Genomic DNA, 22,624 nt, shown 5'->3' with positions numbered 1-22,624 from the left:
ACTCACCCAAGATCACAATAAAATTGTTAATAGAACTAAGAAGATGACAGACTCTATCAATAAGAAGCAGAATGATTTCCTCAAAGATTGTGAAATGACTTTTGGTGTTGTACCAATCACATATGAGAAGTATCTCAGTGAATCTGCTGTGCAAACCCAAGACTTGTCTGCTAAACAAAAGTTTCAAACTGACTTGAAATACTTGATGGATATGCATTAGGGTGATTCATAAATTGAAATTTTTTTTAATTCAATGGGGCACCCTCTTGTATCGTGTCAATACCTGAAAAAATAATCCTGTCAAATTTTTAGACCAATCGAAAGCATTTTTAAGGTTGCTACCGACTTTGAAAGCTGCACATAATACACAAATGGGTCATTCTCTGTCAACTCAACAGGGTGTGCAAGCTCGATCCTCTTAGATTTTCTTGAAATTCACACTAAAGTTTCATATTGATGAATAATGAACACAAAAAAATTTCAGCTCATTATCTCAAGACGTTTAGAAATTACAGCCCTTCAATCACCAAGGTCCCTCAAAATGTGTTCGCATGTAGGCTACAATTGTACATTTTCCTCCATGTTTGGGTCTTCATAACTTTTAATCTAAAGCATTTACAAAGCTGAAATTTGGTATTCTGATTAAGAAGCAGCCCTAGTTTTCATATCTACCACCAAAATTGCTAATTTCCAATTGGTTTTAGATAGAGAACTTTTCAAAAATTGAATTTTTTTACATTTGAAAATTTTTTATCAATTTTTGATGTCCGCTATCTCCCAAACCAATAGTCACAGAACTACCATTTTGCATATCATTAATCTATACTAGTTGATAATTAACCACCATGAGACTGACACCAAACAAATGTGAAATTATTGAAGTTTGGAGGGTGTAAAGATGGTTCGGGCTTCATCTTTGCACCCTCCAAACTTCAATAATTTTACATTTGTTTGGTGTCAGTCTCATGGGGGTTAATTATCAACTAGTATAGATTAATGATATGCAAAATGGTAGTTTTGTGATTATTGGTTTGGGAGATAACGGACATAAAAAATTAATAAAAAAATTTCAAATGTAAAAAATTTCAACTTTTGAAAAGTTCTATATCTAAAACCAATTGGAAATTAGCAATTTTGGTAGTAGATATGAAAACTAGGGCTGCTTCTTAATCAGAATACCAAATTTCAGCTTTGTAAATGCTTTAAATTAAAAGTTATGAAGACCCAAACATGGAGGAAAATGTACAATTGTACATGCGAACACGTTTTGAGGGACCTTGGTGACTTTTGAAGGGCTGTAATTTCTAAATGTCTTGAGATAATGAGCTGAAATTTTTTTTGTGTTCCTTATACATCAATATGAAACTTTAGTGTAAATTTCAAGAAAATCTAAGAGGGTCGAGCTTGCACACCCTGTTGAGTTGACAAGGAATGACCCATTTGTGTATTATGTGCAGCTTTCAAAGTCGGTAGCAACCTTAAAAATGCTTTCGATTGCCCTAAAAATTTGACAGGATTATTTTTTCAGGCATTGACACGATACAAGAGGGTGCCCCATTGAATTAAAAAACAAATCAATTTATGAATCACCCTAATATGCATGTACTTGTTGGCAATGATAGGTATGGAGGTATTGGACCTCAAGATAAGGCTCTTGTGTCTGCTAAGAAACAACGAGATGAAAGTACCTTGTAACCTTACCTTGTAAAACAGTTCTGTCGTCTAAATAGATACCCGAAAAAAAAGAGGAGCAAAATATGAGAAAGATGTAGAAGACTTCATGGAAAAGGCAAACCAACTTTTCAATATTTTTTGTTATGATATTGTGCGACGTAGAGAACATGAAAAGCAACATCAACTGAGAATGTCAGACGATGACTATGCATTCTTCAATGACCAAAAAGAACCAAGGGTTGCCAAAACAACATCTTCTGTTGAAACATTAACATCGTCTGATGTTCTTTTTGCTAGAAAAGCACATGCTAGTATTGTATCTACTAGTACTTCAGTGTCAGATGATCAACCTTCTTCGTCATTGCAATCCCTTGGTGGTGGATCACAATCTGCAGATGATGGTGATGTTTCATCTTCTTCATCATTCTTTGGTTCACAAGTTCCTGCTATTGGCTTCCAAAATAGGACTTCCTATCACAGTGTAGCAACCGCCGCTCTGAAAGACCATGGTATTATAACAAATGAAGAAACCATGTTTGTTATAGACCATTGCAAGTTGCGAAGAGAACGAGCTAAATACAGAGAAGAAATGCGTAAGAACGATGATCGAGTTACATTCAAACGTCGATGGAATATATGTAGATGGAAGGAAAGATTCTACTCAAAGTGTTACCCAAATTAACGGCAAATATTATCGCAATTCTGTGCTTGAAGAGCATTATGTAATAGTAGGGGAACCTGGCGAGTTCTACTTGTCTCATGTAATTCCTGAAGATGGAAAGGGCATCAGTATTGCAAAAGTGCTTCATGACGAATTGGAAGGAACTGTTCTCTTGGATCATCTTTGTGTGATAGGTAGCGATGGTATGGCATCCATGACGGGAGCCCATCGAGAGGCAATTCACTGCTTGGAACAATTAATAGGTAGGCCTTTACAATGGGCCATTTGTTTGCTCCATTGCAATGAGCTTCCTTTGCGTCATGTTTTTATGGAAATTGGTGGCTCAACCAAGGAGACTGATTCCTTTTCTGGAAATATTGGGAAATGCCTATCTGGATCTGTTTCTGACTGGGATATAGTCCCATTTAAAGCAATCTCCGGTGTTAATTTTCCAGAATTACCAAATGCTATTGTAGATGATCTCAGTTCGGATCAGTATTATTCGTACAGAATATGTTGGGCGGTAATTCTTGGTGATGTGGATGCAGATCTTGCATTATTAGAAGTCGGTGGGCTGTGTCACTCAAGATGGCTAACTTTGGCATGTAGTTCATTGTGAAGAAAGGGGCGTTCTTCCCGGCTATCAGCACAAGGCTGAGCACTCACTAGTACAGCTAGCAGTTGCGATTCGCTAACCATAACGGTATAGCTTGTAGGTTTGGCATGTAGGATCTTAAGGTTTTATGTTTCTGTATCAACGCCATCTCCAAAGCTTGTCATTATTGTAGAATTTTGCATAAAGGTTTATTTCCCCTCTTCGTTTGCAATTAAACACAAACATTCAATATCATTCTGATGGTGCCAAAAATTTCTGCAACATGATTAGAAGAATAATGACCTTTCCAAACTCAAAAGTACAGAAAATTGTTCTGAAAACTCTGCAACGAAATGCTTTCTTCGCAAACCCTGAAAATATATCCCTTGGCATGCTTGGAGATGAAGATGAGGATACCAGAAGAATAGCCGTCATTAAAATACATGCTTTGTGTGGTAATGCAACAACATCAGCTGTAATCTTTGATTCAGACAATTTTGATGGTGGGGCATTGGAGCAATCAGATAGTGAGGAGGATGAACAATCAGAACGCCTGCTTCTACAGCCACTGTCAGGAAGTTCATTATTCCCAAGTTAAACTTTGGTGCAAAATGTTATTACAAACTAGTAAACATGAATGTGTTGGAGCTGACAGAATCACCCATTCTAAGAAGCTTATCAAATAGCGACATTGATAAAATTAGGAGAACACCCTTTCGTATGAATCATCCTTGTTATAACCAAGCCGTTGAAAGGCTGTTGTATTTCCAGACGTTTAATATAAAATAAACAATAATAATTGTAGCGATAGCCAACCAAGTGAGAAAACCATTTACCTCTTGTTACTTACTGATTCAGTGTATAAAATCAACGCAATATATAGTAAGAAAGAAACGCAAAACAATCAACTGAGGAACGTGGTACAGAACGCTCAATTGATTACACGCGCAGTGCGGTGGTAATCAATTCCAACGTCTGTACCAGAAAACGCTGAACGGTGATTATGTAGTGACGCTGGTCACGAGTTACATATATTCAACGTAAATAAAATGACGACTATAACACCTCCCCGATAATTTTTATACACAAAAAAAAATATGAACAAGACACCGAATTAAACAATAAAACTCAAAGTCCGAAACGGGCCGGAGGTCTGCGGCGACGGCTCGACCTTCGTGGGTTGTGTGGCCCGAATTCCGGTACAGTCGGTGTGTCGTCCGAATCCGTTCGAGCTGAGGTGGAGACAGGGGAGGAGTCGACTGTTGGTGCAGGAGTTTCTCCCGGCTCCTGGTCCTCCGATGATGCATAGCGAGGTTGCAGTTGGTCCATATGGCGCCTCCACGTCGGACCATGTGGCAGCAGACGTACCAGGAAGATTCGGCTACCCTGTCGCTTAATCACCTCGGCTGGAACCCAACGAGGATCCTGGCTCCGTCGTGGAGTGAATGATAGCGCGTAACAGGGATCTCCCGGTTTGAAATGCCGTTTTGTACCTTCGGAGGCGTCCGTGCTGTGAGGTTTTTGTCGGGGTACCACTTGAGACGATGTGGGGAGAAGCGTGTCGATCTTGGTTCGAATCTGACGATTGTTGAGTAATTGGCTTGGAGAGTAGCCACTCGGAGTTGGCGTGCGTCGATACTGCTGTAGGAATTCCAAGACGGCTTGTTTCGGGGGCAGGGAAGATTTGCGAAGTGCTTGCTTGAACGTACGTACGAGGCGCTCCGCCGCTCCATTGGTTTCCGGATGGTAAGGTGCACCCGTGATGTGTACCATACCCCTCTCCTTACAGAAAGTTTGGAATTCTGTGGATTTAAAAGTAGTAGCGTTATCGGTAACTATAGTATGGGGATAGCCGAAATGAGCAAAATCTTCTTCTAGCAGGTTGATAGTAGCTGTTGAAGATAAGGAAGTAGTAGCATGAATACATGGGTATTTAGAAAAAGCATCAATGCTGAGTAACCAATGGTAACCCATGAATTCTACCGCATGATCTATGTGTAAGCGACTCCACGGTGCTTCTGGAACCGTCCATGATTGGACCTGGGTTTTAGATTGCGGTTGATATTCGCCACAGGTACTGCACTTGTGACAAAGTTCCGCTATGTCTCGATCGATGTTTGGCCAGTAGACGGACGTTCTTGCCAACTGCTTCATTCTCTCAATGCCGAAATGTCCTTCATGAAGCAATTGAAGGACGGAAGGACGAAGTTTGGACGGGATGACCACTCTGGAACCGTAAAGTAGACATCCGTAACAAGTAGAAAGAGAGTCTGCGTACTTACGAAACGGTTCGACCGGGTCTTGTGGAGAAGACTTGGCCGGCCATCCTTCATGAATGAAACGCATTACCGTGGAAATGATAGGATCTTTAGAAGATTCTTTACGTAGTGATGCAGCATTTGGGGTCTGGACCTGCAAATCCAAAGCATCGATAGCGCAGACGATATCAATGTCATCCGCACTTTCCTCTTCATCGAAGACTTTATCCCCTCCTGCTGGTAAGCGACTCAAAGCATCAGCGTTTTGATGATCCTTCGTCTTCCTGTACTCAATAGTGTATGTAAATTGCGACAAAAAGAGTGCCCAACGAGCCAAACGATTTGCTGCCAAAGAAGGTGTCGATTTAGTCGGGCCAAAAAGACTAAGCAATGGTTTATGATCTGTGACCAAAATGAATGATCTACCAAAAAGATATTGATAGAATTTCTTTAGCGCAAAAATTATCGATAAAGCCTCTTTCTGAATTTGACTATAGTTTCTCTGCGAAGCTGTTAATATCTTCGAAACGTTTGCTATAGGCCGTTCTGTGCCATCTGGGTAACGGTGAAACAAAGTAGCACCGATGCCCACACTAGAAGCATCACATGCGATACCTACCGGAAGTGAAGCATTGAAATGTGTAAGAACCTCATCAGTAGATAGATGATGCTTCAGCTGAGCAAAAGAGTTTTCCTCTTGTTTTCCCCATCTCCAAGGAATGTCCTTTTTTGTGAGATGGTATAGTGGTTCTGCTACAGTAGAAGCGTTCAACGGTAGAAACTTCGAATAAAATTGTAAGGAACCTAAAAACGAACGAAGAGAAGATACGTCAGTGGGGGCAGACATCTCCAGTACGGCGTTTACCTTGGGACCTTTGGAGATGCCCTGCCTGGACAAAATGTGTCCGAGATACTCTACCTGAGGTTGTGCAAACTTACACTTGTCTTTCCTACACCTCAGGCCTTTTGAGTGAAGTCGATCGAGGAGCCGTCTAAGATTCTGGAGATGCTCCTCAGCAGTAGTGCCACTGACAAGAATGTCGTCTAGGTAGACTGCAACCCCTGGAAGGTCGGCTGTAAGGTCGTCCATGATCTTCTGAAAATAACCTGGAGCAGAAGATATGCCAAAAGGTAAAACATTTTGTAAAAGTACGCCACGGTGAGTGCTTAATGCGAGTCGTTTTCGACTGTCAGGACCAAGTCGAATCTGATTGTAGGCATCAGCCAAGTCTATCTTGCTGAAACCATACCCACCACCCAACTTTTGCATTAAGTCTTCTGGTAAGGGTAACGGGTGACGATGGGTCTCCAGGGAAGGGTTCACCGTGACTGAATAATTGCCACAAATGCGTAACTTGGCCTTCGCTTCTGAAGAATTTGAACGCTTACGAACTGGAACAACCGGTGTGCCCCAATCGCAAAACTGAACTGGTGTCCATACACCACGTGCAATGCCCAAATCATAGGCTTGTGCTAAGTCCTCCTTTAGCGCGAAAGGTACAGGCCTAGGTTTGAGAAAAACAGGTTTAGCATCAGACTTAAAATCTATGTCTAGTTCATAATCTCGTAAGCACCCGAGTTCAGGCTTAAAAACATCTTTGAACTCGTCACATAAGAGGGAGCATGCTTTCTCCAGACTCTTATCAGGCTTGTCGTATGACTGGATACTCTGTAAAGTAGAATAGTTAGACAGAAGGAATTTATCGATAGAAATTCCTAAAGACGAAATTGCATCACGACCTAGCAAGTTCAGTCCTTTGACTGTCGTGACTACAAAAGGAATATTATCTGACCTTCCCGTGGAAGGACAAGTTACCTGGGCCGTGAAAGAACCCGTGATTGGTACTAGATGCTTGGTAGCAGATTGGAACTGCGACACTGGTGCTTGCAATTGAGGTGCGCCTACCCGAGTCCAGACGTCGTTGGAAAGGAAATTTCCATTTGTAGCAGTGTCCAGTTCTAAGTGTGTGGTTACCGAATTAATGGAGATCGGTACTTCCAACTTTGAATTTCGAGGTTTTCTGCAAGAACTAGAAAGCATGTTAATTTCCTCGATACAATTTATCTTAGAAGGTTTGAACTGTCTAGCTTTCTTTCGACAAACACTCTGTAAGTGTCCCGTAATATTGCAGAAATGGCAAGTGGCTTTCTTAAACCTACAGTCATTGGCGTTGTGGTTGGAATTACCACAGCGATAGCATTCTTTATTTTTAGAAGAAAAGAAAGTGCCTGTAAGTTGCCTAGTTTTTGGAGGTTTGCTGATGGTCCTTACTTTCGCAACTGGTACTGGTGGAGTGCCGTAAACAGTTTCTTTGGCCACCTTGGCTGCCTCTTCGGTTTCTGATGCAACCTCCACCGCACGTTTGAAAGTAAGTTCATCAGCTCTGATTTTGAATAACGCCTTAAGCACAGCCTCGTTACCTATTGAACAAATAAAACGAGTACGTAAAGCTTCGTCCAATGGATTTGAAATGGACGAGAAGTCACAGGTGGCAGCTGCCTGGCGTATGCGGATGGCTAGTTCTTGAGCTGTTTCCCCGGGTTTGCGCTTCATTTCGCTCCAGAAACGGAATCGTTCCCTCACGATGAAGCGTTTTGGGTCGAATTGTTGAGCCATGTAATTTGTAATTTCCGTCATGGTGAGATCGTTGACTTCTTTTGGGTTTGTTTCCTGCGCAGCCAAATTTGTTAACATTTTGTAGATTGTAGGTGATTGATTGGTGAGAAAAACCTGCGGCATTTTGTCTTGTGCGACTGAATGTGCTGCTACAAAGGTGTTAAACCTCTTCCAATAGTCTGCCCACAGTTCAGTGGTGGCATCGAACGCTACGAACTTAGGTAAAGATACCTGTTGTTGTATTGTTGTTGGCTGTGATCTCGCAGTTTGGGCTCGTATTTCTCGTAGTTGTTCTTGGTGGCGCCTTTCTTGTTCTTCTTGACGTTCCTGGTGACGTTGTTCTTGTCTGGCAATTTGCTCCTTCGTCTGACGTTCTTGGTTGACAATTTGTTGTTGCAGGACTTCGATCAGTTTCTCCATGTTTCTAAAATCCTGTAGAAATTCTGTAAAGATCCTGCCGGCGACGCCAGTTAAATGTCTGTTGTATTTCCAGACGTTTAATATAAAATAAACAATAATAATTGTAGCGATAGCCAACCAAGTGAGAAAACCATTTACCTCTTGTTACTTACTGATTCAGTGTATAAAATCAACGCAATATATAGTAAGAAAGAAACGCAAAACAATCAACTGAGGAACGTGGTACAGAACGCTCAATTGATTACACGCGCAGTGCGGTGGTAATCAATTCCAACGTCTGTACCAGAAAACGCTGAACGGTGATTATGTAGTGACGCTGGTCACGAGTTACATATATTCAACGTAAATAAAATGACGACTATAACAAAGGCATATTAAACTTGTTACTGAAGCAAGTGCATCTGTTTGCGGTTTTGCTCGACGTGATGGAATGATTCGTCAAAAACTGAAATCAAGAAATCTAATGAAAAAATATGACACGAAACAACAATTTTGCTGTTGACGAAAGTAATGAATATTTTGAATTTGATTATGAATGATAATACGAACATGAACAACACGATTGATGTAAATTAAATAATTGATAGTAAGTTGCTTTTTGTAACTTGGTAAGCTATTGTTAAGAATATCGATATCACAGTAAACTAGTAAACTATATATATTGTGAGCATCTAAAACGTCATTGATTTAAATAATTTGAATTTGACAAAAATTTAAAACGTCATTAATTGCCAATTGGGTTTATGATTAAATATAATGTGATACTGATTACAAAAAGAATGGTGAATTGAAAAAGTTGTAATTCATTATATAAAATTCTACATGTATATTACATTTCCTACAGATACAACATTATACAGTACCAGCATACCAAGGCCTTACACTGAAGTACATAGTAAATTCCACTTACAAATGATCAGTCAAATTGGTCAAAATCATTTTTTACTAATAACTCAATTTACAAGTGTTTTAGAGAAAACATGTCTCTTAGAGTAGATATAAACATGTGAATTATGCATCTATAGACACCAAAACCAACCTTTTAGCATGTGTGTATCAAAAGTTATGGAGTATTCGAGAATTTTTGCTTACTCATAGCCACCAGGTGGTGGTAGCGCTGCCAATATTGACAGCTACCCCCAAAAAATGTTTTTAAAAGCCGTTTTGGGTCATTTGGCCTGTATACAGACCCCATGTTCTTTACTTTGGAAAAAAAATTTTTTTTCACTCTATCCTATTGTGGATGGAATGAAGCAACTGTGTGGTTACACAAAGTTAGTTACGTGTTTTATCAACTTTTTTCATGTGTATAATATCATGTTTGCTTAACTGCCTTTTACATTTTGACATGTTTTGTAGTGTAACTGATTGTGCATTATTTGTTGCCATGACGATTTGTCACAGAAGTAAACCCCAGAAATCATGTTAGTGTTTACATTGCGTTCAATTAATCAAAAAAATGTAAAAACAAAGACACAAAATTGCTGACTGTGTTTACAAAAAAGTTGGAGATTTAAGGGACCAGAAACCATCAAATGAATGATCAATTTGCTGTTCTTTTTAAGGGTCAGCCTATTCTGTCTGATACTTCTCAGAAGCTGCTGTGTCTGGTTGATTTTTGTTTTGAAACTCAAGTTAAATTGCATTGTTTTTCATTTGCAGGTTGGTTAATAATAATTAGTTGAAATTTTAAAACACTTTATTTGCACACTACGAACAGCTTGTTATGCACAGTCGTTGGGTAGGCTTGAGTTCATAACCAAACTTTGTGGTGAGTTCATTCTTATTGATAATAATAACTTTTCTGTCTCTAGTGATATGTTGATTAGTTACACTTTTATAATGTTGTCTGTATTTGCAGAGCCTTCAGGAACTAATGATGTGATATGCCGCTGTTCATAAACGACCATGAAATCCAGCAAGATGATGACTTGTTAAAGAGCTTGAGCAGTTTCTTGCAGGTGGAATGAAAATGTGAACATACTCTTTTACTGCGCTTGCCTGCATTTTAACTTTGTGTTGTGGAATGCTGTGATAATATTACATCTAATCAAACTTCATTTCCAGTCTGACAAACAATTTCTGAAGTAGGCCCAGTACACAATGGCACGAAATGTCAAAACCACAGCCATCTCTCTACAGATGACTAACTAGGAGCAATGCTTGTTGATGTAAAGATTTAGATTTTGCAGAAACATGAAAATTACTTCCATGAACAAAACGAAACCTTGAAGAAGCAAAAAGTTTGTCACATATCTCCGGAACATTCATTCCTCTATGTCAATCAGCGGGAACTTGCCAGTACGTTGATAAATGATTCTGTAAGTCTATCATTGCCTTCATTCAGAGTCTCGCTGGAAGTTAGTATTTCTAAAACTTCAAATTCTTTTACTATTTTAGATGAAGTTTTGCAAAATGTATAACTGCCTTGAGTTAATTATTTCGTAGCTAGAATCTGCCAGTATGAACATTCATATCATGCTTAATGCAATTCTGAGGATAAGGATTCCTGCACTCGATTTATGCTGGTTTATGTTTTTATGCTGTACTGCTATATAGCGTTTGCTTCTGTTTTTCCATTTTTGTTTGAAGTAGCCTAATCTTTATCCCGCATCATTCATCACGTGACATCATTCAAGGTGACATCATTCATGACACCGAGATATGCCACTTTGGTACAGTAAACTTTTTTTGCCATTTTTTATTTATAAAAGTGGTGGCTTAGTTTTGTGCAATCTAATTCATTTCGATGTGTGAACTTAAATTACCTTTCTATCTTAATTTTTATTAAAGTCTGGGGAAAATTTTTCAAGAGTTTTACTCAAACTTTATAAACTCAACTTAAACGTTGGGTTGAATGGCATCCATCCCAAGGAACTTTTGTTCATGTGCGCACTGTTTTATCGTCTATTATGTTGTCATACTATGCCCAATAGTATTGTCATAGATAACTTATTGTCTGATCCTCAGATAGAAGGCATCGGTACTGACATGATGACGACCTGTCACGCTGTCGTACTGAGGTGTGGCCGGACCAATGTGACTTCCCTGGGGCACTTTGATGGGGCTGCCACAGTGGACGGGGTACGTACTATGGCCAACACCGTGTCATCGATGTCGCGTCATAAATCAGGTTGGTTGTTCCACGTTGTTACTCGATTGCATGAACGACTGTTCAGTATTTTAGTCATCCTTTCTCAAATTCGGAATTATTTGTATGGTTCATGTTTCTTGTAACTTATTTATCAGTTGTAACTTGGGTAGTGCTGTCCAGGGCTATTGCGAGGATTATTTTGGCCTGGTACCAATGAGATCTTCAAGCCCCATAAGAATCCCCTTAGGAAAAGGCACTGTATCAACACAATGCAACGTGTTTTTTCGTGTTTCCGGTCCCCTTGTAAAGGTTACCGGCCGGGGTCCAAAAGTACCCCTAGACCCATCTAAAGTACCCCTAGACCCCTATGTATAAAGTACCCCTATACCCCGTCAACGTAGTTGGTATTGTCTGAATGTTACGTTATCCCGCCATGTACTGACCTTGTATTCAACCGTTGGCGTCTAGCAGCTGACTTGTAACGTTTTCTCCCCAGGAGAGGCGTCAGAGAACTTCGAAGTTGATCTCCATATTGTCGGAGGATTTGATGACGATCGAGGAATTTCGCAGGAACTCTCACTAGACATTCTTAACGCGTTTGCTTCCGTTCGAGTTGGTAAGAATCAGTGTGATCGTAGTTTGAGGTTTTGCGGCCGAGGGTCTGACCCTATGTGGAAGATGTACCCGGACTGCACGGGATAGAGTGCAAGGGAGCGCTAGACTTTAATGTCGCCATCTGGCACTAGCATAGCCTACCTTCTCCTCCGTTCAGTGGATGTGTTAGTTTCATATCTCAGAAATACCTGAGGTATTCGATAGCTGATATTTTCGTTTCGGTTGATTTTTCATCTCGGTTACGTACGAGTGACGTCACCATCGGGTTGCCATGAATCGCTCAGTGGATCGTGGTCCCCTGCATGAATTGTCGGTGGGGCCAATTCATCGCGTTTATCGCTTCCAAGGCTGCTGAGAGTGATGCCTCTCTTGATGTATTTAAATATTAAGTCAATCGATTTGCTCTGACGATGTTAAATAAAGAAATAAACGAAATAATGGGTTACGGAAGGTCACTATCGGTCATTAAAAGGTCACTATCGGTCATCAGAAGGTCACTATCTGTCATTATCTGCCACTCCGCACGTTAACCCCATGTTCTTGATGTTAGATTTGTACGAGAATTTGGTCATCAACTTGATAACGTTTTGTTGCACCACGCTGAATCAGAAGACGATCCACCAAGATGGTAGGTCCATCAAGAGTCCGGTGATCTTTGGTCTTGGCGTTGCCTTGGCAACCGGAGAGTTATTTCCAGCTGTCTTTGAAGATCCTGCTAAGGAACCAGCCTCGTCACTACGTGGCGCCAAATCACTTCACGGTCCATGGGTCATGCAGGATATTTATGAGTGAGTCTGCAGTTTAAAAAATCTTTTTGTGATCCGGTATTATCACGTTAGCGTGAAGATACAAACATCAGTTTCTCAATTTACTGAGGCAAAGTCATGATCTTTTGCATTAATTTGCAGTTTATAGTCACCAGAAGAACGCAAGAAGTTGTTTTATTAACTTTAATATCATTATAAAGGTGATTATCGCCAGATTGGTGTAAATCAAAAGAGATTTGACGCTTTGCACTTCTATGTAACATTGTGACGTCACCTTATGTTTGTTGTTTTGTAAAGTTTGACCGAGCAACCAGCACATCAAGAACTGTTCAGGCGTAATTTTGTTTTGTTTACAATTTCTAGTTGTATGATTTCCTTGTTCTTTCAGTAAATTCTGATCATTACAACAACTATTCGACTGTCTCTTCCACACTATGCGTTTATAACCAATCATTTGCTTTACTCTGATATACCGTTATTGATTATCGTCAACCTCTTCCATTGCTCCCAGCTGGAGAACAAACAATATTGTGATAAAACCTTTCACTTACGATGCATTCCCTTCCATATCCGCTTGGTTGGATCAGCCAGACAGCATCATTCGAAAGTGAGTGTTGTGGTAGCAACAAGGCCTATGAGAGGGGGTACGGCGTACCTTTGAGGGCCAGGCCTATGTTTGTTGGGGAGCCCGAAATTGTGACTTTATAGTTTAAGCGGAAAAATGTCTGGTTAAAACCATCCTAAACGACTAAATTCAAGCGTAAAAGTTGTTATTTTTTTAGCCATGGGGGACCGTCATGTAGCAAATGGGTCCGGAAAGGTATTGAGAGCATTGCGAGCAAATTAGGGGCCTAAAATGGAGATTTAATGCTTTACGTGCAAAAATGTTCTGTTATAAGCACCTTAAATTAAATCATACAAGTTGGTTGTTCTCCTGTCCAGGGGGGGAGGGCATAGTGTAGCAAAGGCAGGTTTGAGAAAAGAACAGGCAAAAAGCCCGTGTGTCTTTTTTGTGTTTAAAAACTATTTGAAAAAAGTAGTTTCACGCTTATTTCACTTCAAAATGAATATCGGAGTTGGAGCGGAGTCGGAGTCAGAAAAAGTGGCTCCGTTTACCTCTGCTAGGCATGTGGTGAATGCAAAAGTTCATGAAGAAAGGTTATTGGTCGGATGATTAATTTGATTATGTTTTAAGAAGATGTTATTTTTGAGCCTTGGTAGAGAGCTTGACTTGCTGTACCAGATACATGTAACACTCAGTAACGTTAACGGACTTAACATTTCTTATTAAACACACAAAAAAACAAGACAAAAACTACTAAATACAACGTTTTTCGACATCCCATAGTGTCCTCATCAGGAATAATTATCGGCTACATCTAAAAGAAATAAATAAGTGAATTTGAAAATTTTACATTAAAGCTGTACAAGTGTACAAGCAAACACCTCTCAACAGCACCATCAACAACTGAAACACGAATTCAATGCAGGATACACAAATTGGCGAGGAACAGATCACATGATATGCACAACTCAAAACACTAAATAATGGTTTTATTGCTGCCTGATAGTGATACTATTATTGCGCACAGGTGTCCGATTTTGCAGTAAAAGGCTGTATGGTGTGCAATACGCCTATGCAAACATCACGCGTTTTGCCCAAGACAAAAGGGGCCCGGAATGACTCTTCGTACCCGTAATTCAGAAGCCCTGGGTAGCAATAGGCAATTGATATTAACTTGACTAAACTATTGATAATAACAATGAGCTTTGTGCCATGATTGTTGGCATTGTGTGGCATCAATCCCTGCAATTTTCTCACTGGCACTTTCATCCCAGGCACTTGTCCACTTCGCCGGAGGTGGAGCCGGAGAACTTCGAATCGCACATCCGGGATTCCTTGGCGTTCATCTTCAGTCATCCCGACCCGATGCGGTCCGTGTTCAAAGATGGAGCCATCCGCTTCAGGAAGACAGGAGTCGAGTGGGTCCAGGTTTCTTAGGAGATTCCGAATGCAAGACGCGGAATTTGTTCCAATTATTCACAATTCGCTTCACTTCCCGTAAAAGTTTCCTCTTAATGCAAATACAACGTTAATAATAATCAGCGGTATCAAAACACTCTATTGTCAGTTACGTCATAAACGAGGTTGTGAAATGTTTGTTTTCTGTCGAACCACGCTGTGAATTTTTTGTCGAATACTTTCAATTACACAACTCGCCTCAAGAAGTTTGTGATCACGATAATGTTCATTATTTAAAGATAAATTGAGTTTCCCCTCTCTGCTTTATTTCGTCTTTCCCTGAAAGAATTTTCTTTGCAAAGTATTTCGCCTTGACCCAATTTTCTTTTGAAATGCAAATTAAATTTTTTCACATTGATCCAATGTTTGAAGATGTTGAATCAATGTAAAAATGACGGTTTTTGTTCGCTGTGGAATTGACCAAATACAATTGTGATTTAATTAAATTCAATTAATTTTACTTTGCCTGTTAATTGCCAGATTCACCCAGACAACTAAGTAGAAATTGATTTTGTTTATTCAACGTACAGCAGGGGTTCCCAACCTTTTTACGATCTCGTGCCACTTGGACGCTTTGTACTGCCAATCGTACCACTTCTTGCAGAACAACTAATTTGATCGAATCATTTTTATTCCGAAGAGTAATATTGGCCTACAAAAATAACACTAAAGCACCACAACTAAATTTAATGAGATTTATGTTTACTGCCCACTAATTAGTCGATACGCGGTATAAATTTGCCAACAGCTCATCGAAAGTCATTTCCGGGCGCACCTAGTCGGTTTCGATTTTTTAACTTGATGTTCATCTTGACTGAAAATCCCTGCTCGCATTCCCACGTAGAAGGGAAAACCAGTAGCTGTGGAACAGCATGGGAAGCTAGCGTTGAATATGAAGAGGCCATACTGAGCTAGAAGTTTATTGGAGAATATTCCTTGTAGGACTAACTGTTATTGAACATTTTATTCCGATATATTTTTAGCTTACAACTAGCAATGTTCAACGCTACTTGTAGCTTTATCTATAAAACAGTAGATGATATCAGGAGCAATCATTTGACATAATTAACGCCCACTGTCCCACAGGGTTGTACGGCTTTTGGTTGGGAACCCCTGGCAGACACAGACGTTGATACAAAAGTATGCTTTTCTGGCTGGCATTTTTTTGTTAATTCGGTCATGAATTAGTAAAGGGGAGAAAATCTCGTTCGAAACACAGAGTTTCAAATAGAATGTGTCATGCAATGCATAGCCGTGACAGGTTGTTGTTTGAATTTATTTTAAGGAATAATATTATCAGAGTCGCCGGACAAAGCATTGATGAATGCAAAAGTCTCTTTAATCAGTACCGTTGTTATTACTTGTGAAGAAAGGCGTTCTTCCCGGCTATCAGCACAAGGCTGATTACTCACTAGCACAGCGAGCAGCAGTAACGCTTCGCTAACCAGAACGGTGTAGCTTCCACGCTAGCCATAAAGACCTCCAATTAAACGTTTAAGTTATTTTGGCAGCCGATTGTAGCATCGAATAGACAGCGATAGACACGTGTTTCGCCCATGAGGCTGGGCTCATCAGTATCGCACCGTATTCTTGCCACTTGAGTAATCGACCGCCGCTTTACCAGTCAGTTTAACTCTTATCTTTGTGGAAAGAAAGAGCCAACAAAACCAGCAGGTGCCTGGGGTGGGTTATGTGAAGAAAGGCGTTCTTCCCGGCTATCAGCACAAGGCTGATTACTCACTAGCACAGCGAGCAGCAGTAACGCTTCGCTAACCAGAACGGTGTAGCTTCCACGCTAGCCATAAAGACCTCCAATTAAACGTTTAAGTTATTTTGGCAGCCGATTGTAGCATCGAATAGACAGCGATAGACACGTGTTTCGCCCATGAGGCTGGGCTCATCAGTATCGCACCGTATTCTTGCCACTTGAGTAATCGACCGCCGCTTTAAGATAAGAGTTAAACTGACTGGTAAAGCGGCGGTCGATTACTCAAGTGGCAAGAATACGGTGCGATACTGATGAGCCCAGCCTCATGGGCGAAACACGTGTCTATCGCTGTCTATTCGATGCTACAATCGGCTGCCAAAATAACTTAAACGTTGTTATTACTGTTGTTTGCATTTTTCATAATACATAAAATGCTTCAATTAGTCTAATGTAGGGTAATTAAATTCAATACATTATTATTCATGAATTTAGATTTTAGAACATAACTATGTGTGCAGTGCAGTGATTTTTGCGTTAGTTTCGATCTGGGGTTTCGGTAATACCAAATATCTATGCGTGGAACAAGTTTTTTTAAACGAAGTCAACTTTTTGAAGCAATGTGTTTTGTTTTTTGTAAGGGTTTTGAATGTAAGGAACTGGTTCCAGATACTTTAATAGATCAATGAAAAGTAAGTTTAAACCGTTACTTATTTTAAGTAGGGGGGGGACTTAGACCAAAAGTTATGCTCTAACCCCCTGAAAATATGGAGAAACATGTAAAAACACCAACCATCTTACTTTTAACGCGTAAAAATAACGTTTACCCCCTTGAACATAGGGGTTGAAAGTTTTGGAATTTTTCAAAATTTTTACTGTTTGTGGTACGTAAACAGTGACTAAACACTACTTTTTTGATTCAGTCACAATTGTTGTGATTGCTTCACTGAAGTCTTCCATTGTCACATCAGTCTTTGATACCATATTTTCAAGGTATAGTTTCAAGTTTGTTATGTATGTGTGAAGTGGAAGCTTCTTGTGTCCTTTTTTCAGCTTAAAAATATCGCTAGTTTTGGGAATGGATAACGATGTGTCCCTGGCGTAACGTATTTCCCTGTACAATCTGTCTGTCTTGGTCCTTTCTGCTTGAATTGAATTTGCGTAATTGTCGAGCTCCATTGGTGAAGTAAACGGTCCACCTAAGGATTTGAGAGCTGCAAGATCTTTTTGGCGTCTTTGGTCTAGTGCAATATTAGCGGACATTTTGTTTTCTGATATCGTTTTCTGCAAGTTATCTTGAAGTTTTCTCCACTCTAGCTGCAATTCGGGAATAAGGATAGTTTTTTTGGTATAACGTTTGAAAGATCCAGAAGGCATACTTTCAATTAGATCTTGGGATTTATTTTTTACTTGTGATGAAGAGGCTGCTGGTAGTTCTCTGGCCCCTCTGCGAGATAGTTCATAGTTAATGAACCCAACACTTCTCTCAGAGTCAATGTTGTGGATAGGCACTTTTTCCAGTTTTTCCTGATCCATGTGGGCTAAGGATATATTTGCCTTTGGGTTATGATCTCTGAATCCAAAAATGTTTCCTTTTTGTCTCTGGAATGCTTCAGCGATAGTTGGAAGAAGAACTTGTAACATGCTTTTAAGTTGTGCTTTGTATGTGGATGTCACTTGTGCAATGCTTGCACATATTTCTGGGCTGTACTTTGTGGCATGAAAACGATCGGATGACACGAATTGGAATGCAGGGTTATCAAGATCGAATAGCTTTTCAGGATTTGTGTTGTTCAGATCCTCATAAAGTTGATGGAATGCAGGTGTTAGTTTAGAGTATGTGGTAGTTTGGGACAGAGTGAGTGACAAAAAAGGTTCAACCAGATGTAAACCCAGAAGAGCTCCAATACAAAACATAACCTCTAAAAATTCGATGTCAAGGAAAGACCTAACAATGCATGCTAGCTGATTTGAAACATGACAAAATTTACGCAAAAAATCAGCTACGTCTTCCATATGATACAATACAATAGCGCAGGACAAAGTCAAACGATTAAATCTTTCATCTTTGAGGCTTACTGATAGATTTTTTCTTGGGGCAATGTGAAGGTCAAAGTCTCTGGCTTTATTCCATGGTTTGTGATCAAAATCATGATTAATTAGCCTTGTTATGCAATTAAGAGCTTGTTCAGTGACACTTCTTGCTGATGAGGTTGCATTAACAAGAAAGTTTGCATAAATTTTGTCTCTTCCAATTGCGTTTTCCAAACTTGCCCAGTGCTTACTTATTTCACGATTGAACATCAAGCTTGGATAAACATTGCAGAAGACATGATCAGGTAGTTTTTTTGTTTGAAACTTTTCAGCCACTGTGTGGTCCACTTGAAAATTATGTGAAGTTTGATCAGTCAACACAAAGTCAATCTTTTCATATATATCTTTAGCCTCCACATCACTAGCCACAGAGAGGATCCGTAGTGTATTCATTTTCAAGTCTGCCAAATTAGCTCTGCTTTCTGAAACAATGGACAAGGTAGGCAGTGCTCTATATTTTCCATTTATTATTATTCCCTGTACAATGAAAGAACCAGCTCCTTGTTTTTTTGATCCGTCATTAGCATATGTAATGGCTGCATTATTCTCAGAAAACATAATTTCTTGAACAATGGAATCAAGAGCCATTGTTTCGATGCTTTTGCCGGTTTTCCTTATATTATGTCTGTCCGGCAAAGTGTCCAAATCGAGTTGATCCGGGTCACTACCATGAAACTTCCAAGTTCTTCCAAACATCTTGTTTGCTGTTTCCACGATAGCTGCCTCTGCTTGGAACTGAGACATATGATAAACACTTTTTAGTTTGTCCAAGGTTTCATAAAATTCACTGCGAACATTTCGCAAAGTAAGTCGAACATGCTGGTATTGCTTTGCCATAGTGTCATCAACCACATGATTAATAGCTACTTTCCTCCTCTTTGGCTTAGGCTCTTCATCATCAGTTGGAGTGTCGTCTGAAGTCACCTCAACAGCACTAGATTGTTCAGAGTCTGAAAGCATCTCATTTAATTCAGTTAAACCTTCATTATATTCTTCCGTGAATCTTTTTTCGGAGCACCTCAATCGTTCAAGAGCATGAAGATCTTGCTTTCGCCTTTCCATTGTTTTACACCACTGTTTGTCAATGTAATCCTCACAATACATTTTTCGTTCTGAGCGTTGATCTTTCAGAAAGTCCCATTCCATACTGGTCATCGTTACTCCATGGAGAGCTTCAAGTTTTTTTCTTTGAACGTTATTTTCACAAAATATATCAAAAACACCACTGGATCTGTCATTGAAGTCATTCACTCGTTTCTGATGCCGATTGTTTTGACGAGATTTTCTTATTCTCAAAAGATACATAAATTCATCATAAATTTTAACAACACGATTTTTAATTGCAATAGTGGAAACTGTATACAAATTGCAGAACAACCAATGTTCTTGCAACATCATTGCTATCATACCAGCAGCATCCAATTTACTTCTCTCATTTGCACCTGCTCTCTTAGGCTGTAACAAGTACAACATATTTTCAAGGACTGCCTTTTCTACAGGAAGGGTTCCTGCTGGAAAGCCAGCTGCTTCAGTGTAAACAACATCACCTAATTTCTTTTTTGCTTTGGACCGAGTTTCAAAAGCAGACATTATTAGGTGTAAATAGACTGCTAACTGCCCAAAGGGGATAATAGTACACTTTCAGATTTCTGTATCTTCAATATAATATAGGTTTATAGTACATCTGAAAAACAATAAAAATCAATGTTTGCTCTGGGTCTGTTTTGGTTATGGTATACTTGACTGCAATATTACAACATACCATCAAGGTGTTGGCCAAACAAAAGTTGTTTCAAAGAGCAAATTAAACCTTATCCTCAAAATAAATCAAAAAATCCAAATAAGGTTAAGGGGCAGTGGCCCCTGCTCCATCCCTCTCTACACCATAATAAAACTCTGTAGATTTAAAACTGAACCAAAATAATCATTTTATTGCAACTGTTGTACTGATAGTCACCAATGGCTAGGTTGGTTTCGCCACAAGCTATAGCCTAGCTTCTACAAGATTGTAGGCTAAGAGCTGTCAGGCATTAGCCTAATATGGCCTACTACAACTTTGAATTGTATCTAAATCAGTACTCTCTTCTCCATTGGAAAGGCTTTATACTCATTGATCAGGCAATATTCCAATGTAAAGTAGCCTAGTTGCCTTGCACTATCACTCATACTAACGTGTACAAACAATCAAAAGGCACACGCTTTTTATGACATAGTCTCCAAAGCAGAACACATGTTGCCATTCACAAAAAAAAATACTATTTTTTAACTTAAATTCAATAAAGTGTGTCACTAAACAACTAAAATATCTTTCTACATACTGGTAAATTATCAAAAACTGCTTAAAACTACAAAGGAACAAGTTTTGCGAGATAAAATGTGTTAAGACTTGATCGTATTGCTTTATATGGCAACACTGCAAGAAAATATCCAAAATCTCAAAGTGGTCATCTTCAAGGGGTATGTTCAAGGGGGTAAACGATCTTCCAGAGGCATAAATTTGGGCTTGTTGGAGTTTTTATATCTCGGTCCATATTTTTAGCCCATTAGAGAACCGTTTTTCGCCAAAAAGCGTTCTAAGTCCCCCCCCTATATTTAAGTCAGTGAAGATAGTTTGTATTGAATGAACACTGAACCAAAGTAATAAAAATGCTCATTCATACCAGCAACTTGTTTTGTTTTACGTTGCCCGTTTTCGTGGCTCAAACTGTTTTGTTGTATGACAATTTTACGATTGTAGTGCAAAAGTCCGCCCCGATAGCTCAATTGGTTAGCGCGTCACTTCTGGAACGAAGAAGCTTCAAGATCAAGCTGTGCTGGTTCGCTTGAACAACGCACGTTAAGGACTGCTCTCCATTCAGCGGCAGCTAATGGATGGAATAATTTCCCGGCAACAAGACTTCAACAATCGAAAACTTCACTCTGTCAATCTCGGTGACCGGGCCTGCGTCAGTGATTCAAAGCCTCTACAAGTAGGCTATGCGAAACTGCCAGGATTAAGCTCTGTAAAAAGCTTTCCCAGTCCGAGGATAAAGATTCAATCAATCAAAAATAATGTCATTTCTGGAAGCAACTCATTGCTTCGCAACACAAATTCAATAATGATTATGCAGGCTAACGTATTTTTTTGCATAAAGTTATAATTATTACACTATAACCGCTTTTTGATAGACTTCGTGTAGGCATGGTTCACAGCATGTGCTTCTCCAGATAGCAAAATCCATCATTTTTACAATTACAGTGATTGAATGTCTGCTGACGTTGAATCAATGAAAAAATGAGGATTTTTGCTGTCTGGCTGACGCTTAGTGGTCTAACAGTCATCGATTACCTTGTTTTGACTAGTGAGATGAATAGCCAAACGGTCGATTAGGTAGCCTACTCTACAGCGAAATACTGAATAAAATTTCCTAACACTACCGCAACTTATGCAATATTTGGAATTTCTAGATTCTATCAAGATCATCTGTTGTTTACAGTTGGCCTATAACTTATCAGTTGAAGCCTACATCTAGATCACTTTCAACAAATATGGGTAAACCTGTATATGACATTGATCAAGTTTTGTTTCATGTGTTGGAACCTGATATAGACTCAGAAACGGAAAAACTAGAAGACAGTGATGAGGAGTCTGAAACATTAGTGGTTCCCCAACGGATTGACGATACCACAATAGAGTCTGAGGTGGATCTGATTGAAAATGATGCGCATCAAATGCCTACAGCAGGTGTCTCAGAAGATAGAGTTCCACTTGCTGATGGCCCTGTGACTAATTTTTCAGACCACGTTTTTCGTTGGCGTACAATGACTGTACCACGAAGTAGATCCAGTACCCAACAAAATGACTTTAGTCTTCCACCAACCAACGTGGAAGACATGACTCCTCTCAAGTATTTTGAATTGTTTTGGAATCTGGAATTAAATGAACACATTGCTCAGCAAACAAATTTGTATGCCATGCAAAATGCATGTGCAGTAGTGTCGACCTCTCAAGGTGAAATTGAAAAATTTATCGGCATGCAAATGCTAATGTCTATCGTGCAATTACCCCAGTACCAAATGTATTGGGCAAATGAAACACGCTATGCACCTATTGCGGATGTA

At 39.6% G+C, this 22,624-nt stretch overlaps 1 protein-coding gene across 3 annotated transcripts; it reads left to right on the top strand.

Moving 5' to 3' along the window:
- The first annotated feature begins 9,885 nt into the window (after positions 1 to 9,885).
- LOC145764507 (protein N-terminal asparagine amidohydrolase-like) lies at positions 9,886 to 15,184 on the top strand. Of its 3 annotated transcripts, none has more exons than XM_082576233.1 (8): positions 9,886 to 9,996; positions 10,087 to 10,186; positions 10,418 to 10,546; positions 11,196 to 11,358; positions 11,816 to 11,935; positions 12,485 to 12,722; positions 13,213 to 13,308; positions 14,541 to 15,184. In XM_082576233.1, the coding sequence occupies exons 2-8, from the start codon at positions 10,112 to 10,114 to the stop codon at positions 14,701 to 14,703; spliced, it is 984 nt and encodes a 327-aa protein (XP_082432359.1). In that variant the 5' UTR covers positions 9,886 to 9,996; positions 10,087 to 10,111; the 3' UTR covers positions 14,704 to 15,184. The 3 variants fall into 3 exon arrangements, with proteins under 3 accessions (XP_082432359.1, XP_082432285.1, XP_082432433.1); XM_082576159.1 differs by having other exon boundaries at positions 10,409 to 10,546; XM_082576307.1 differs by lacking the exon at positions 13,213 to 13,308 and having other exon boundaries at positions 10,409 to 10,546.
- The last annotated feature ends 7,440 nt before the right edge of the window (positions 15,185 to 22,624 follow it).

The sequence above is a fragment of the Aplidium turbinatum genome, chromosome 1 (genome assembly GCF_918807975.1).
Source record: "Aplidium turbinatum chromosome 1, kaAplTurb1.1, whole genome shotgun sequence".
Classification (NCBI taxonomy): domain Eukaryota; kingdom Metazoa; phylum Chordata; class Ascidiacea; order Aplousobranchia; family Polyclinidae; genus Aplidium; species Aplidium turbinatum.
This window is presented reverse-complemented; position numbering and strand designations above follow the sequence as displayed.

Coding starts and splice junctions, on each gene's coding strand:
- LOC145764507 (XM_082576159.1), top strand. CDS start 10,112: ATGCCGCTGTTCATAAACGACCATGAAATCCAGCAAGATGATGACTTG. Junction 10,187..10,408: donor GCTTGAGCAGTTTCTTGCAG/GTGGAATGAAAA, acceptor GTAAAGATTTAG/ATTTTGCAGAAACATGAAAA. Junction 11,936..12,484: donor GTTTGCTTCCGTTCGAGTTG/GTAAGAATCAGT, acceptor TCTTGATGTTAG/ATTTGTACGAGAATTTGGTC.